The 18,026-nt window shown below is 40.3% G+C and overlaps 1 protein-coding gene and 1 long non-coding RNA gene across 2 annotated transcripts; one reads left to right on the plus strand and one right to left on the minus strand.

The window, feature by feature from the left end:
• Positions 1–92: 92 nt before the first annotated feature.
• LOC135626220 (uncharacterized) lies at positions 93–2,665 on the minus strand. Its single transcript, XR_010492296.1, has 2 exons — positions 2,467–2,665; positions 93–448 (listed from the first exon to the last, which is right to left on the minus strand). It is a non-coding gene; the product is annotated as an uncharacterized LOC135626220 (long non-coding RNA).
• A 224-nt stretch (positions 2,666–2,889) lies between these two features.
• On the plus strand, positions 2,890–16,818 carry LOC135627378 (AT-rich interactive domain-containing protein 4-like). Its single transcript, XM_065133461.1, has 15 exons — positions 2,890–3,869; positions 3,959–4,150; positions 4,883–4,936; positions 5,160–5,248; positions 5,326–5,602; positions 5,686–5,742; positions 6,503–6,534; positions 13,728–13,860; positions 13,937–14,110; positions 14,427–15,017; positions 15,093–15,230; positions 15,333–15,431; positions 15,893–15,993; positions 16,073–16,163; positions 16,363–16,818. Exons 1-15 carry the CDS (start codon positions 3,726–3,728, stop codon positions 16,450–16,452), a joined length of 2,262 nt encoding a protein of 753 aa, XP_064989533.1. The 5' UTR covers positions 2,890–3,725; the 3' UTR covers positions 16,453–16,818.
• Positions 16,819–18,026: the final 1,208 nt, after the last annotated feature.

Below are 18,026 nucleotides of genomic sequence, written 5' to 3' on the forward strand. Positions count from 1 at the left end.
CTCCTTTATACCTCACCATCTTCCTTAGGAGAGGGCATTATTGGAGTTCGATATCTCAGCGACACATGACACAGAAACAACACATGAAAGAGTTCAACTAAGTGGATCTTCAGAACCAATCTTCTTTTATCCAACTGATACAAGAGGAACATGTTGGAGTCTTTCGATAGAGGTACTATCTCTATGGAAAAATGTCTAACGAGCAATTGGTGAAAAGAATTTAAGCTCCATCCATTTCATCAGTAGCCAATGTCTCCAGAAGTTTGCAACAACATTGCTAGCCATCCAAGAAGGCAAAGATGAGTTCTGAGCTTGCTACATCTCCAAATTCAATGACAAGATTCTGATCCTCATCGCTTTATGGTCATCCATACTTTTTACCAACTGCTTAATATTACCATCATTCCTCTGGTTGATAGCCAAAAAGTCTTCGGTGAAGCTCCCAAACCTACTTCAAAGGGCGATACAAGACTTAGTAATTGAAGACCTCGTGTTGAGACAAAAAAAAAAGACAATTCTAAGAAGTGACATGAAAATAAATAGTCTTCTTGAGTTCAACCTCCATCATCTCTTGAGGCCCGGACATCTTGGCTGTATGCCCAAGGTTGGATCTTATTTTAAATTCAAAATATACTCACATCACTACTCACCAAGTTAACAACCGTCAGAATGATTGCACCCTCAAGGCGTTTGCATTCTTCGAAATGACTATATATTTAAGATGATCATATGCTTAAGTCAATTACATCCTAAAAAATAATTGTTATTTGAAACGAGCAAAGTCCATTGATCACATCTTCAAGAAGGTCATATCCTCATCGTGTCATTGAGTTGGTTGCATTGTTAAGTCAAGTTTGCCCTAAAGACTATTACACCATCAGAACAACTATGCTCTCAAAATGTTGCTTCCTTAAAATGATCACTTTCTCAAGTTATGCTCTTAAGTCGAATGCATCAAGTTGATCGTGCCTTTGAGATGCCTAAAAATCGGTCTCTCCTTCAAATCATCCTCAAATTAGTCCCAAGTTGATCACAACTTCGCATTAGCTAAGTGCCTTTATGTCGATATCAATAACTAAACCACAATAATCTAAGGTTACATAGAATCACTCGAACTTGTCTTCATATGATTTAAAAAAAATCTGAAGTATTCGATGTGATCAAAGTGTCCCCCTGAATGTGATATGTCGACATGGGACAAAAGAGATGTTGAAGAGCCTAAGGTAACTATAATGTAACTTTGCACATGCTAGATAAATAAGTATATGAAGTAATCTATACAACCAAACTTTTGCTTAGAAAAGAATGAAAAAATTAAAGTACCTAATATGTCTTAACCAAGCAAAACACTTCTATGCACTCGATACGTCCACTGAAGACATAAGCATCAAAACACTCGTGCATCCTAATTAGTCCAAACATCCCTTATGCCTAATATATTCATCCTGGATGAAGGTATTTAGAGTACCCTCTAATTATTTTTTATGTAAGCAATAATCGTCAAGATCCCAAAATAGATTTTGCACTTTGGCCAGGACAATCTTAATCTCAAAGTGCAATGTTTTCATTCCGAACTGACTAAATTCAATTCAAACGCTAAACACCGTAGGAGTTTTTTTCACTCGTAATAAACCAAGATTAATTTAACTATCAGAATGATCTTGTCAAATACACTCTAGCGTAATATTTTGAAAAAATTAACTGAAACAAGATATAGGAAGTTAGACACAAGCATTTTTTATTTTCCTATTTGTCTTGACTCCCACATCGCACCCCATTAAGAATAACTTCTTAACTCTTCTGTATGAGACAATAATCGAAAAAGATGATCAGATTACATAAATTTCATCATATTGGATTGATGATCAAAATTGATAATAACATGTGCATTCTACATTTCGACCCGACTAAATTCAATTCAAATGCTAAACACCTTATGACTAAATTCAATTAAACTGTTAAAATTATCTTGTCAAACACACCCCATTGTAATCATTTTGAGAAATTAACTAAAACACGATATAGGATTTTAGATATCCCGAGTGAACTTATGTCTCCGACTCCCGAATCGCATTTCTTTATAGGATTACTTTCTTAACTCTTTAAAGGATAATTAAAAAAATAAATAAATTTATCAATTTTACCGTATTGGGTTGATCATCAAAATTAATGATAATGGGTGCACTATACATGCATAGATCAAAAAGGCAAAGATCCTCTAACGAACATAAAACTAAAGTCCCCCCTTTGCCTCTAAGCCTCACATCTGCAGATCATCGACATTCAAAAAGAGGGATATTTACCTCTGGCTTATCTCACCCCTTGTCGGCTCCTAAGAGATACCGGTGTGGGGTTTTGGATGCAGTCCTCCACATGATTCAAAAAGGGGTTGGCAGGAGAAAACCAAGGATCTATTTTGGAATGATAATGAGAACTATTGAAAAGATTAAACCGGTATTGCCTCACCTCCTCTGTATCCAAGAGTGGCCATGGCGACGAGCATCTCCCGATTTCTCTACGCTAAATATCGCCCTTTCCACTTTGGCACTCCTTCCATGAATCTGATTCCTCTCGAGTGTCGAGAGGTCTCCCCACCCCACTATATTAACCGCAAGTCTTAAAGAAGGTCTCCTCCACATGACTGTGACCAATGTATCCAAACTAGATGTGTGGAATGATCCCTCGAGTCACCTTATTCCCTTTTAACGAACCGCCCATCTTATTTAATATGTAGGTTAAAGTAGTCTGTGTTTATGCGGATCGATTTGTCCCCATTTGGGGTATCTCGTTCGTTTAAATGTTTCCGGAGGGACAACTGAACCAATCCGAATCACGTGCTTGGCAGACCCCTCGTCGGAGCCAAGAACGCACCCGCGAACCAGGAAAACTTGTACGTCCATCGAGCAGGGATTCAAATCCCCCGCGTCGACGATCCAGGAATATGGAAGATCGAAGAGACACGAGGGAGAGCGGGTGGACGTCAAGGTTGATCATCACACACTAAAAATTCGCTTTTCTTCTTGCGTTTGGAACAGCGGTAGCGGAAGCAGGAGGTCATGAATCGGATCGGAAAAAGTAAGAAAAAGAAGAAGAAAAGAACCGGCATGGATCCAAACCGACGCCCGAGCGTAACAACGAACGAGGCCCATCTCGCGTACTCAAAAAAATCCCGCTGCCGACGCGCAAAAATCCCATATTTTCCGTTTCTGGTTAACCAATTTTTGGATTATTTGTTTGAATTTTTGTCCTTCCAACTTTGTTCGGTTTAGTTGGTCTCCGCGTTTGGGAGGCTACTTTGATTCCGATTCGGGCGTGGGTTTCTATATATGTACTTATGATGATCTTTAAAAGGAGGTCCGAGTCTGGTAGGTTTTGTTTCGTCATTTTTTTCGCTTTACTCTCCGGTTGCCCTTTTGTTGGTCGCCCATTTTTTCATCTGGGAATCTGGGGGCCCGTCAAATCCCTGGAACTTTTTGCTATTTCTGGTGGTCTCTGGAGACGATTGAGCGGAAAGTTGGGATTTTTGGCGGGGAATTTGCTTTGTTGATCAAAGAATTTAGGGTTTGTAGATTTTGTTTGGGTTTCTTGGATAAGAGAGTTGGAATAGAACCGGTGCTTCTCCGTTTATCCCACATTCGGGTTCGATTGGAAGTGGGTGCAGAAGGTATTGGTTTTGAGAGGAAGCTGAGGTAGCTCGGTTGCTATGCATTTGATGACATAAAAGAATGATGCATCAAACTCACGGTTTCTCGAAGCAAACTTGTAGACTCGTTGCTGTCTTATGTGGGAAATTTACTGGCAAAAGAAATGAGGTAAAACGACAGCATCCATATCCCTTTCCTGAGCTTGTTTCATCAGGTCGCCTTGAGGTTGGTATTTTCTTTGAAGTTCATGTTATGGTGTTCTTTAAGTTCTATACCATTGATTTTGTTCACTGATTGATTGTGTTCCGGTGCAGGTTCATACACTTGTTAATCCATCAGTGGATAGTTTCCGTGAAGCTCAGAAGTCACTGAAGCCGAATATCTTGTACTTTCAAGGGTCTCAGCTTGAGAATGAGGAAGAAATAGGCACACTTGTTTGGGGGGACCTTGATGTGTCCAAGCCCGATATGTTCAGTGCCCTTGTTGATCCTCCATTACCGACAACAGTAAGCAATATAATTATCCAAACTGATATTCAGTTTCATTTATCTGTATTACATGTGTGTTTTGAATTGAGCATTAAAGTTTCTGAAAACGCTACATCAGTATCAGGAGAACACTGCAGCAAACTGAATAAGTCAATATTTTCCCTTGTGTAAATCATTCTCTCTCTTGCATACTTCATAACCATTCATTGAAAATTGATTTTTTGGAAGTGATTATCGGACATCTAGTGTTGTTAAAAAGCCGCAGTTTGGGCCATACTTTTGTTGTTAGATGCTTCAAAGTGTAGCCTAGGATTTAGTTGCTCTGTGCCTCATGTGCACATTCATCCGCTGGACTGGTGCTTCCTATGCGATCCACCTTGGTGCCATCCAGCATTGTGCTTGTGCTGGGCATGTGCTGTGGTTTTCTGTAGAGTGCTTCTGTATGTGTATTGTGTGGCATATTCTGTTGTGGGTATAATTGCTATCATCTTTTAAAGCTGATGAAAATATCTTCTATTTGGCTGCATTTTATCTGATTTGTACTGATAAAGGAGGTATTTATTTAAATATTTATTTTTGTTTTCCATGTTGTGGAAGATGTTTCATTTGTTTAATGATATGATCAAAATGTAGTCTCAATTTGTTTTATCTTTTTCTCATAATACAAGTGATACTTGTTTGTTTTCTGATGAACATTAATTAATTTTTATCCTGTATGTGTTCATGTCTGACTTGTGATGATGGACGCAGGTTTATCTGGAGGTCCCCAATGGTGAAAAAATCGCACAAGCACTACACTCAAAGGTGGATGCTATAAAAAAATTATACAATTGCATTCATGTTCTTTTGATTGGTGCTATTGAAACCTTGACTTCTGCGATTAAGGAACATGCACTACTTATGTTTCTGTATCTGCTCACTTATTAAATAGTCCATCATTTATTTTCTAATGCTTTATGTTTTAAGAGCTGATCCAATAGTGTCTACATGTGGATGAAATACTGATTTTAGGATTCTTGATTGTCAGGGGACTCCATATGTGATATACTGGAAGAATGCAGTCTCATCTTACACAGCTTCTCATTTCCGCCAGGCATTGCTGTCTGTTTTACAAAGGTATAATTTTGTGCTTCCACTTCTCTCTTTGAGTAACGAAACTTGCTGAATGTCATGGTTGAGCATTTTCTGTGCAGTTCATGTAGCCACACATGGGATGCTTTCCAACTTGCTCATGCATCTTTCCGCTTGTACTGTGTACGAAATAACTATGTTCTCCCAGATAATGGGCAAAAAGAAAGCAGCAATCATGGGCCACAGCTACTGGGAGATGCTCCTAAAATAAATATTGTTCTTCCAGATAGAGCTGCAGAGGAGGGTGAAGAAACCTCATCCGATTCTCTTCCTGTGACAAAAATTAATGATGGTGATGTGGATATGAGGTTGCTCATTTGCGGATTACCTCGCACGCTGGTGAGTAGGGGCCTTTTATTTCTAGAAGTAATATTTGTGTCCCAGGTGTTCCACAGTTTTAACGTTGTAACCACTCTTTTCAGGATGCATGTTTACTGGGTTCTTTGGAAGACGGCATTAATGCCCTTTTAAACATTGAAGTAAGTATCGTGAATCAACGACTTCTTTTTTCTTTTCCTAATGCTTAATATGTCTAAGCTTCTTGACAAATGATAACTGGTTTTATCTTTAAATGGATGATTTCCTTTGACAAGAACCACAAAAGTTCAGCTAAACCTAGTTGCAATATGCTAATTAGCTTTTGCTTTCTCCAGGTTTGCCACCTTTGTGATTTCATTCCTTTCCTTTCTCGCTCGAATCGTGGTGAATATTAACATCATTAGGTGCAAAATTTTAACAAGACAAGTCTGTATTTTTAGTTGAAGTGAGAAAAAACAACTTGGGAGGATATTTCCAAGAGCTAATTTACTGTTTTTCCCATCAACTTATTGTTCTCAGATGACCGAGTTATTTCACAAAGTTAACCAATTTTTATCAGTAGTTAAAAAAAAAACAGTTTTCACAATTTTACAAAACCTTAGCAATTGTAAGAAGATGTTATTTTTCACTTTATGCACTGCACTTAAAAAAAATTAAGTTATGGATGTCTTTTTTAATCAAAACATTCTTGATATCCTAGAAGCCTTGCATTTACAATCATGAATTCTAGATTATACATTCTTAGAAGCATTTTTGTGCATCTAGATTCTATTGGGACCTTCAGACCTAAATAGACATATATTAAGAGGCATTCCTACTAGCCTTATCACCTTATCTTCAATAATCAAGTATTTAAATTAGTTGTTTAAATAATAAATTCTCTGCTATCATTTAGCTAACATTATCTTATTGTTGCCTCAGATTCGTGGGAGTAAACTTAATAATCGAATGAGGTATGTCAACTATCCCCATACTTATTTTTATGAATCATTATTATTGTATGCTTGATGGTAGTGTAACATTAAGGTTGTTCCATTGTGGCCTTGCTCCCGTGGGTTTGAAAAGTGAAAATGACCTCCCTACATACTTAGGCCCAAGGTTTGTTGAACTTGCTGGTTTGGTATCTATTGGTACACAAACCAGCCCAAACCTGGCATTGCCGTCTAGTATTCTATATATAGTATATATTTTCTTTAACTAGGGTTAAGGACGGGGATGCAACTCATGCTTGCAAAGAGACTTGATGACCAATGCTCACACGTCTGCTCATCTTCCATCATGCACCGCCCACCACGTGCTGCCCACCGGCCACCACCTGTTCTGATATACCTTCTTTCCTCCATGCCACCTCCTTTTCTTTCCTTCTTCTTTCTCTTCTTCCTTCTTCCTCTTCCTTTTCCCTCCCCTAAACGGTTCGTGATATTTTTTTGGCATACCGACACACGATATGCTGGAATGGATCGGAACCATACCGATTTAGCCATGGATTGACACAGGTCTTGTTATACCCTGCTCTAGCCTTACTTGAATCTCGAGAAGATTATAAGTGCATGAAACATAAAATTTTGCACGAAGCAGTAATGTTCAATTACTGCATTTCTTCAAACATTTTATACATCTCTTACAACAATGTTCAATTACCATACCTACCTTCACCTTGAATAATCATGAAGCAGTAATGTTCAATTACTGCATTTCCTTAAACATTTTATACATCTCTTACAATAATGTTCAATTACCAAACCTACCTTCACCTCAAACATTTATCATGCTAGCTTCAAACAATATCTTTAGGATGTTTTTTTTAGCACAAATGCCTAATAAAAAATAAGACTAGTTCAAAAGAAAGCACATAACAATACATTAAACCGATACGTTTCAATTACAAAAGTCCATGTTATGCAGAGTATAATACCAATGAAAAGGATTAACAAGATAATAAGGATATTTTCATATAGAAAAGAAAATTTGCTCATAATAACTGATTTATGTCTATTGTATGTTTATCATATATTGATGCAAAACAAAAATTATCATATCTATGAAAGTTATCTTTGCATTTGCTTAAATCACACTTCCACAACACATATTGTATTATAAATATCTATGTTGCATGTCATATAGTAATATCAATTGAAAAAGAGCAAATCATATTTAATACATGCTTAAATTCTATATTGATGCATCTTATTTTTCTTCATTTTCTTTTCATGTCATTATTATAGTTTGTATATATTCTACTCTACTTAGATAGGAAAATAGAATAATTATGCAACTTAGATATGTACTAAACTCGAAGGAACAAGTCTCACCTTGTGGACAACATTCAACAATCTCAATAGGTTTAAAACTATCTTATGTATCGGGTCATGGATTTACCACTTGACAATATAGATTTTAGTTGTCTGACATGTCAAGGATTTAAACTCAATCTGGGTTTAGCTTCAAGGTTCGTCGCAAGTATGATGTTGAAGATATAAAGAATCCAACGGGTGATCATGTTAAAATTACATTAGGATGTACTTAGTAAGGGTCGTATCACTCCCCTTTATTATTTGTCTCCCATTGTGTTTCGACATACTGACACGGACTTAGCTGGTTTTGCCTAAGTCGTGCGGCACCCTTGCGCGTCCGTCCGCAAATGTCAGCCTCCCCGAAGCCTCCCATTGTCCCTTAGGACCAACAAAAGAGAGAACGGGTTAAAGAGAACGCCTCAAACGGGATCCACAAGCAAACATGTCCGAAAAACACTTCATAGACAAAGCAAATTACAAACAGACTTTACAAGCTCTGAACAGTGGCACAACAAAGGGTAAAATGGTCCATTACAGACCGAAAAGCTCTCGCACGTGTCTACATGACACAACCTTTATTTACAAGCCTAAAGAGGCCACCAACCCAACTAAAATGGGACTATTAAGCCTTCGGCCGCCCCTTTACATGTTGTACAAGGCATGAACATGCCAATAGACACGGACAGATATAAGCATTACATCAAACACCTTGTTTAGAAATTTGTCCGTGACATTCTCCCCCACTTATCCCTTCGACGTCCTCGTCGAAGCCTTTGTGAACACTGCAACTCTTCGCCTTTGCTGAGTCTTCAATCTTCTGCTCTAGCTACAATGCGCCTCCTGGTTCCCAACTGCTCTCCGCTGCTGTTTCTGAGTAGTCGAACCTTTGATCCGCCATGCTGCTTCAACTCGCCAATGACTCTGACTCTGGTGTGGGGTTGGCTGAGTTGTATTGATCCTCGTTGATTCCTGCGGATCCACCAAATGAAGGAAAAGACCATTCTTACTGCGCCAGTTTCTCAAAATTTCCACATGCTGCTTGAACTGGGTGGATGCTTGTTGGAGCTTTAACGAGCATCGCCTCACAAACTTCTGAAGTTTTGGGTCCTTCCTCCACAAAATCTGCTCATTGACTCTTCTTTCAGTTAGTTGTCACATCCAAGTAGGTTCGCATCACTTCCGCTTTCGATTGGCATTTCGTTGGGAAATGAAGCGGACAATCTACTCTCAGTAGCACTGATCACCGTTGGTGAGGATTTGACAACTATTGTCTTCCATTATCTTCGAAGGGTCTTTGAACTTGTGCAGAGCTCCTCTGCTGGATAGATAAGAGAACTGGGGTACTCGGTTTCGCCCATTCTCTTAAGAGTTAAGAAGGCAAAGGTTACTTGACTTCGCCCGCCTCCTCGAGGTTGTACTTCATGCATCGAGCTGGTTACTGGCCTTCGCCTGCTCTTTGCTCACACTTCTGAAGCACTTGAAGTGTTTGCACTCCTTGCGTTAAGTTAGCTACTGTGATTCACCTTCTCAATGCCATTGAACTTCTGGAATGCAGGAAGTTTTCACCCCAACTTGGAGTAATTCTCTGATAGATGAGGTCGCCTCTGGGATTATACCGTCTTCTCCATCAACCCTGCCGCCTACTCCACTGAGTAGCAAAGGTACAGCACCACGTACTGCTTGCTTCGTTCCTTGGTCGTGCACTCTTGTATGACCCGAAGTCCTTCACTTACGGCTATCTTGATGAGAAACTTGTTGACACCGGTCTTACGAAGTTTCTTGGCCTCTGCCCTTCAGCCTTGTCTCGGTACTTGGAGATTGCCTCTGCATGCTCCACCTCCTCGGCCCCTTTCACGACCAAGCGCTCTCCCTCCGTGAGAGCAAGGGATCAATGACTTTGACGGAAGTTCCGCCTCTGCGGTACCATGGCGCTGCCATGCTCATGGCCCTACTATCCGTCACCTCGCATCTACATCCCTTTTCTTCACAATCAGTAGATATGCCTTCGTGACACTCCTCTGAGTCCACCTCCATTCTCACTGATTGCTTGATTTTGGGTAGCTAAGTCCCTCTGGACTTGTCGTCGCTTCCTCGCCCCTTTCGACCTCCTGCTTCAACACCTCTGTGTTCTCCAAGCAGTCTGTTTGGTCGATGGGAAGATAGACTACAACTCCCATGCATGGCCTCTGCCATCACATTGTAGGGTTTGCACCGATTCTGTTCTCCTTAGCTTCCTTGGTAGCAACGTTCGCTTACTCGACCTTGTCCTCTGACTTGTCGGGCTCCCTTAAGCGAATATGAGCTCTGGAGCAGTCCAACTCTCCAGCTGCTTCGATCATACCTCTGCATGATCAAGTCCCTCTCATGGGACTCACTGGTACTTGCATTCGAACTTTTCCCTTGGTGGAACCCAGCCCCCATATGCTGATGACCAAGGTTTTCATCCGATGCAAAATTCGGTGCACGCCCGGAAGACCCGCCTCTGCGGTACCATGGCCTTCACTCCTTGAATCCATAGCCCTTCTTGCCGTCGTGTTGTTCACCAAAGCGGAGCTCCCAGTAGCTCCCGATCATACCTCCATATGATCTAGTCCCTCCCGGGACAGTGTCGTGTGTGTCGCATTGCCACGAACTGTTCCACCATGATCCGCTGCACCATGTCGCCTCCTGGTGACATCTCCATTGCATTCTGATCCTTGTGGAATAAACTCGAATTGTGAACCCTCCATGTGTGGCCTCTGCCAATACATCGCAAGGTCTCCTCCACCTTCGATTTTGTTCGCTCCTTTGGCAATCGACCTTCATCCACCCACTCTTGGGTCACACCTAGATGAAGCACCACTCTAGGACAGTCCGTCGCCTAGTAGCTCCCGAAGTCCCCCGACTTCGCTGCAATTAGTGCACCATTGTCTGGATCCTGGGCCTCTGCCCCAACCAGCACAATCTCCGCTGCGCACCGCTTCCCTCATGGCAACTTGAATGGCAACACTGTGGCATATTCTTCAAGAGTACCCGCCTCCGCGTCCTCTTGCCCCGTGCTAAGGCCTTCTGAACCCAACTTCGCCTTCGCAAATTGAGTCGCCTTAGTTCCTCCATCAAATGCTCCTCCGAGATAAGGTGCATGTGCCCCGAAGCTCCCTTCGTCTTTGGCACCATGCAAGATGAGTCCGCTCTGTCAGAATGAAGGACCCATGGAACAGCATGATTCTACTCCTGTCTCTGCAAGAGTTCATGTCCTTGACCTCTGTCTAGGGAAAGCACTGTGCCTCTGCTCCATGTTCCAACTTCTATGCTGGCTCCCTTCATGCGGCTTGGGTACTTCGCCAAGTTACACCCAAGTTGCTCCGCTCCTCGTTTTTTGCATTGAGTCGATGGTGGCCCTCGTGCCCACCATTCCACGGGTCAGCCCTCCCTTGAGTCCGATCTCCATATCGACTCCAAGTGTGCCTCCATTTGAGTTGCTTTGGATTGCTCCCCCACTTAATCTCGCAATGCATCCACCAATGCATTCTCTCAAGCGAGATCATGCGACGACTCCTCGCCGCTTGCTCAGTCCATTGAGCTTCGTGGAGTTGTTGTTTGTGATGTACTCCTCCTCAACATGTGAAGTCCGTCTCACATGATTCTCCCTCTGGAGTGCCGAGACTTATCCCTCCTGGATAACTGTCCCGTTGGAGCAACATCTCTCTTCGTTTCGGAGACCACCATCCCCTTGGACTACTCCGATCTGCTGAACAAACTGTGCATTGTTCTGCCTCTTGCAAACGCACTTGCTAGATTGCGCCTCCACGTCAATACAGCCACCGCTGCACCCCTCCAGGCCTAGCAACATGCTGAACTCGTTGCACACTTCAGCCTCCTCCGGACGTATCCTTCGCATGCCGAAGAGAAAGTTTCAATGATCCATGGCGCCGAGTCTCGGTCGCCTTGGGATGGCCACGAACAATCCATCGTCCGCATACAAGCCCATGCATGAGTACCGAATTCTTCGAGTTAGCAATTCCCCTCACCTCTGTGAGCTTTGCACAACTCTTTCGGTCGCTGAGCAACTCATTCCACTTTGCATGGTCTCGTCCTTTTGCCAAGCGCCTCGCTTGCCTTGAGCACCATCAAGTAAAGTTGTCAACGTTGAGCCGTAGCTCAAACTCAGCCATCCCAACCTTTGTGCGCTCCAGATTCTTCCAAGCTTGCCTGTTCTCGTGGTGCCTCTTGCGCGAAGGGTTGACCATTCCTCTGAATGCCAATCTCAGATGCCCGCTCCTCTGAGCGACTCTTTTCCCTACATCTCCATGCCCGTTTTCCCTCAAACGGTCGCGCATGTGCTGACTGCCCTCAACGCAGCCCCGCTAGGTCCCCCACGTTTGCATGTCAAGTGTTTCTATGAGTGCTTGTCCCGCTCTGATACCATATGACACGGACTTAGCTGGTTTTGCCTAAGTCGTGCGGCACCCTTGCGCGTCCGTCCGCAAAGGTCAGCCTCCCCGAAGCCTCCCATTGTCCCTTAGGACCAACAAAAGAGAGAACGAGTTAAAGAGAACGCCTCAAACGGGATCCACAAGCAAACATGTCCGAAAAACACTTCATAGACAAAGCAAATTACAAACAGACTTTACAAGCTCTGAACAGTGGCACAACAAAGGGTAAAATGGTCCATTACAGACCGAAAAGCTCTCGCACGTGTCTACATGACACAACCTTTATTTACAAGCCTAAAGAGGCCACCAACCCAACTAAAATGGGACTATTAAGCCTTCGGCCGCCCCTTTACATGTTGTACAAGGCATGAACATGCCAATAGACACGGACAGATATAAGCATTACATCAAACACCTTGTTTAGAAATTTGTCCGTGACAATACGGGGGGTTGAGGCATGATATTATACTTAAAAAGCAAACTGACCATGTAACCTATTATGAGTATATTTGGCATGTGGATCGGTTTTGATATTATCAAATGATACTTCATGGTCGGATTTCACCGCATCTTCGTTGGGAGACACTTCATTAGTCAAACTCGATCGCGAGGTCATCAAATGATACTTCATGACTAGATTTGATTGCATCATTGTCGGGAGACTCGGTCATGTCATTGTCAGATGATGCTTTATGGTTGAATTCGATCGTATCACTGTCGGGAGATGCATCATGATCGGATTTGGTCGCGTCGTCATTAGATGATGATTCATGATTGGATTCGGTTATATTGTTGTCGGGAGATGTTTAATTGATTGCATCATTGTCGGGAAACACCTTATAGCCAGATTCGACTGTCTCATTAAAGGATGATACTGCATGGTTGAATTCGGCCACATCACTATTGGGAGACGCTTCCTGGCCAACCTTGGTCGTGTTGTCATCGGATGATAATTCATATGCACCCTTTGTTGTTAAACAGGTTGTGTGGTGGGCATGATTGTTCATATCTGCTCGTGCGATCTATTGTCTATTATTTTAGTGGGTGTGGTACAACACCGTCACCAGACTTTCTGATAGGTCTTAGTGCATTACCTCTTTTGATATATATGCTTTGAGAGGATTGACATCAAGTCGAAGCTGATTGCAGTCAACTCTTCCGTGGAACTTTGATCCATGGGATGGAAAAGGCTTGGATGATATGGAGTCCTGTGCCATTAGTGGGGATGATCCTAGGTTGTGTGGGGACTTGCTATGCGATGCCTTTTGCAATGACTTAACTGTTTTGTGAGAACAGAAGAGGGAATGAACATTTTTACTTGGATCATGACAATGAAATTTTTAAGCAATTGTTGGTCATATCTAATAATTTTTCTTTGTATTTGAATGACATTACTTTGCTACAACAACTGATGGATTGTGACAAAATGCCTGACAGTGTCGCACCTCCTCTTCAAGATGGGCCACTTTCTGATGCTGTTGTTACCATGCGATGTGATCTCACAACTTGTAGTTCCACACACACTTCCATCTTAGTATCTGATAGTGTGCAGTCATGTCTTAATGATCAGGTAAAACCTTAGCATGATTATGTGCCTGTGAAATTGTTAGACTTTTGTATCTAAGACACTTTCTCTTAATTTGCAGGTATTGGAAAACCACATAAAAAATGAACTTATTGAGAAGAGTCAGCTAGTTCATGCTATTCCAGATTGTGACCAAAACAAACCACCTCTGTACGAGTCTCTGCCTTCAGTTTCTGTTGCTTGTGGGGCTTCTGCATTTGAAGTCCGGATGAAGGTTCCATCTTGGGCTGTTCAGGTTAATATCCAATTTATTTATGTCCCCAAACATAGATCTGTAAGTTTGGTGATCAGTTATAAAATGATGATTTGCTGCAAACTTTAGTTCTATCTGGAGCTGAAATATGCTTACTTTCTGTTCCTATGATTATTGCATGTGCAAGCTTCTCTTGGTTCTGTTTTTTTTTTATCAATTTCAAAAGCGTCTATCTGAAATGGTAAAAGAAAATAATATTTCATGAACCTTTGGCTTTTTCTCATGGTCCTATTTGCTGAATGCAATATATGCATGTTAGCACATGATGACTGCATGTCTGATGAAGCCTGTGGTACAGGTTTTGAAACAGCTAGCATCTGAAGTCTCCTATCGCAGCTTGGTCACTCTTGGCATTGCGAGTATACAGGGTATTCCAGTTGCTTCTTTTGAGAAAGAAGATGCTGATCGCCTTCTTTTCTTATGGAATAGACAAGGGAAAGAAATTATCTTCCGACATGAATTGTCTTCTCTGCCTCCTTTGTCTTCATCTGTTGTTACAAAGAGGTCCAAAACTTTTTCCGAAGCTAAACCTATTGCCTGTAGCCAAACCATGAAGGAAAATGGGATTTTTCTTAATGATGTTGAGGATGCCAAGAAGGAAGTTGTTTCATGTGAAGTAATTCACATACTCTCATTTTCTGGTCGGAAAAGATTGAAGGTTGCTACAATGAAGCCTGTTCCATGCTCTCGACAGCGGATGTTGCCCTTAGGCATTCAGGATGATGTGCCGACTGCATCTTCCAAAAAGAATAACACTGTCCGTGTTCCTTTGACACCTAGAACATCGATGTCAAGTTCTTTTCGTCCAAAACAGAAGATTGTACCTCAGAATCCTCTGCCACTGAAGAAACATGGATGTAATAGATCTTCGATTCAAGTTTGCTCTGAAGTAAGTATATGCTACATGTTTGGGCCCAAATGGGGTTGCATATCCTATCTTATCTCCCTTTTCATTGTAATCCAGGTAGAGTTTCTTGAGGATGTTATGCAGTTTCTGGTTCTTAGAGGACATAATCGGCTTGTTCCCCAAGGAGGAATATCCAAGTTTCCCGATGCTGTACTCAACGCAAAGCGCCTGGATCTGTTCAACTTGTATAGACAGGTCCGTTTGATTTTTTTCCCAAAACACCACATTTTTGTGTTGGTCATATGCCTTCCTACATGAGAATCTCAAATTATGCTTCATGGATATCCCCTTCTGCAGGTAGTTTCAAGGGGAGGCTTCTATGTTGGGAATGGCATAAACTGGAAAGGCCAGATTTTCTCAAAGATGCAAAACTATACAGCTTCAAATAAAATGACTGTAAGTTATTATTTTCTTTTAATTAACTAGTTAATGTTGCTATAGGTTGCAAGAGGAGTGGATTGTAGCTGTTAGAAATTTACAATTATCACAAGATACAAGCCAGTGCTTTGGGCACTATCATAACATACTTATCACAGCAATTATTGGCCTAAGTGCAGTTCCTTCCATTTATGTATAAGATTAGAATGAAACATGGTTTCGCCTTCTATTAGTTATGCTTTCAACCTGGAATACCAATTTTATGGAAAATAATCGTCATTCCATAATGTAATTAAAATATAGTTCAGTTTATAACACTAAGGCTGGTTGTCTTACAAACTGATACTTATGCACTTATGGCTGGGTTATGACTTGTTATCGTCCTAAATTTCAAATTTATTCCTGGACTTGTATTATATTGAAACTGTGCATACATGAACTAACTAAATTTCCATTTTTTGTCCTATGGCTAACTCCAGGGTGTTGGAAATACATTAAAAAAACATTATGAAATGTATCTTTTGGAATATGAACTAGCACACAATGACGTAGACGGAGAATGTTGCTTGTTGTGTCGTAGGTAAGCAAGCGCTAATTTTCTTACCGCACTGTGTTCTGCTCCAAAATCTTGACATTGTGGTACCCTGATTCTTCTACAGTAGTGCTCCTGGTGATTGGGTGAGCTGTGGCTCCTGCAGCGAATGGGCTCACCTTGGCTGTGATCGACGTCAGGGTCTTGCTACTTTTAAGGTTCTTCTTCCTACGTCTACAACCTAATATCACATGATGCATTAATGGTAGAAGACTTCAAAATCATGCGTCATTGCTTTGTTTCTTCATGACAAGTAGTTTTTGGTCTCTTAGACTTAAGAGTTTGATCACCATTAGATCAGTATCATGACCATGAAATCTCACATGTAGCTTGTGCTTTTCTGTGTTTCTGTGGCAGGATTATGCAAAGACAGATGGGTTGGAATATATCTGCCCAAATTGTAGTGTAAATAACAGGAAGATGAAGTCCCAGAAGGTGGCAAAGTGATTTTCCGATCCCTTAACTCTTCCACGGCACATATATTTTTTTTTTCCTTTTTTTTCTTTTGCAAGAGGGGAGCCCCAGTTTTATCAGGGGTTATAACATGTATTAATTCCTAGTGGTGTTTGCCTAAGGCTAGGAGTCTGATATATAGATAAAATACATAGGGGAAATGCAAAAAGGCAGTAGTTTCACCTCTTTGCTGATGAACATCAACTTCTTTTTTCTTATCATTTTTTCATTAGATGCAGTTTCAGATCAAGTTAAATGTCTTTTGGACAAAGATGTGACAGAAATGGAAGGAAACTATTTTCCTTCAATTTTATTGTGGAAAGACCCTGTTTATCCTGTTGCTGCTAATAAAAAATTTAAATATTTCTTAATTACCATATTAAATTCGATGTGGAGTAAACTTCTTAGAACAAGATGAGCAACATTTTTTTTCCCTTAAAAAGGATAGTCACACATAGTTTTGGGAATGTAAAATGTGTTTTATTAGTGGTTGTTTTGTACTTTTCTTTTTAGATTACATGAGGAATGATTTCAACCAGTCAAGTTAGCATTGACCTGGATTATTTCTCTTTGATTTGTTCTTGACTTCAAGGCATTTGGATCATGGGTTCAAATTTCCTTGTTTTACAGCTTTTGTATAGACAGATCATGTGTATGATTCGAAATAAATAAAAAATAAAAATTATGATATTATGTATCATTTGTATTGCAGAAATAAGAATGTTGAGATAAAAAAATATTTTTATTTATAAATAATTAGATAAAATAAGATTAAATCTATTTAAGATGATATATATATATATATATATATTGATATATATCGATACGATGAAATAAATATTATTAATGGTCTGAAAAGAGATAAAGAGACATAAATACAAATTTAAATACTATTAAGATACCTAAATATAAACCTTTATAGAATATAATTTTGTAAAAAATCTAAGTAACTGGGCATAAACAATTATGACTATAATGTTTGTTTTTATTTTATATTTATATATAAAAATATATTTTAATATCGATAAAAGATTCATGTGATCGATCCTATAAATAGATTTATATCTCAAGGGTTAGGTCATAAGGACTTGCCTGGGTCTTGTTCTATGGTATCATCATGTAGTAAACATCAGGAGATAAATAAAGGAAAAATTAAAATGTCACTACTTTCTACTTGCACACCTTTTTATCATCTCTCTATGGTCAATACCTACCAAATCATCTCTCTATGGTCAATACATACCAATAGTAGAAGTCAACAGCTTCCCAATGCTTATCCCCCATCATTTTCTTTTCCGCCAATAATATATTATTGGTAAATAATAATTGTGATTTGGATCTCATTTAAATCTTTCTCATGTCATTCCATCATACACTTCAAATCTTCATCTTAATCCACTTCACTTTACAACCATCCTTACTCTTTTCTTTATTTATTTTTAAATATTTTTAAATTATTCGAAATATAAATTTTTTTTCTTCCTCCTCTTTTTCTTCTTCTTTCTCCTCGTCTCGTAAGAGGATGGTATCAAGAAGGTGCACGAATAGGGTTGGACGATGTCAAGTGA

Source organism: Musa acuminata, chromosome BXJ2-11 (assembly GCF_036884655.1).
Source record: "Musa acuminata AAA Group cultivar baxijiao chromosome BXJ2-11, Cavendish_Baxijiao_AAA, whole genome shotgun sequence".
NCBI classification, from domain to species: Eukaryota; Viridiplantae; Streptophyta; class Magnoliopsida; order Zingiberales; family Musaceae; genus Musa; species Musa acuminata.

What these genes read in the sequence shown, in the direction of transcription:
- LOC135627378 (XM_065133461.1), top strand. Translation starts at nt 3,726, where the DNA reads ATGATGCATCAAACTCACGGTTTCTCGAAGCAAACTTGTAGACTCGTT. An exon ending in TTGCTGTCTGTTTTACAAAG is followed by an intron (nt 5,249 to 5,325) that starts GTATAATTTTGT and finishes TTTTCTGTGCAG; the next exon opens with TTCATGTAGCCACACATGGG. An exon ending in TGTTCAACTTGTATAGACAG is followed by an intron (nt 15,231 to 15,332) that starts GTCCGTTTGATT and finishes CCCCTTCTGCAG; the next exon opens with GTAGTTTCAAGGGGAGGCTT.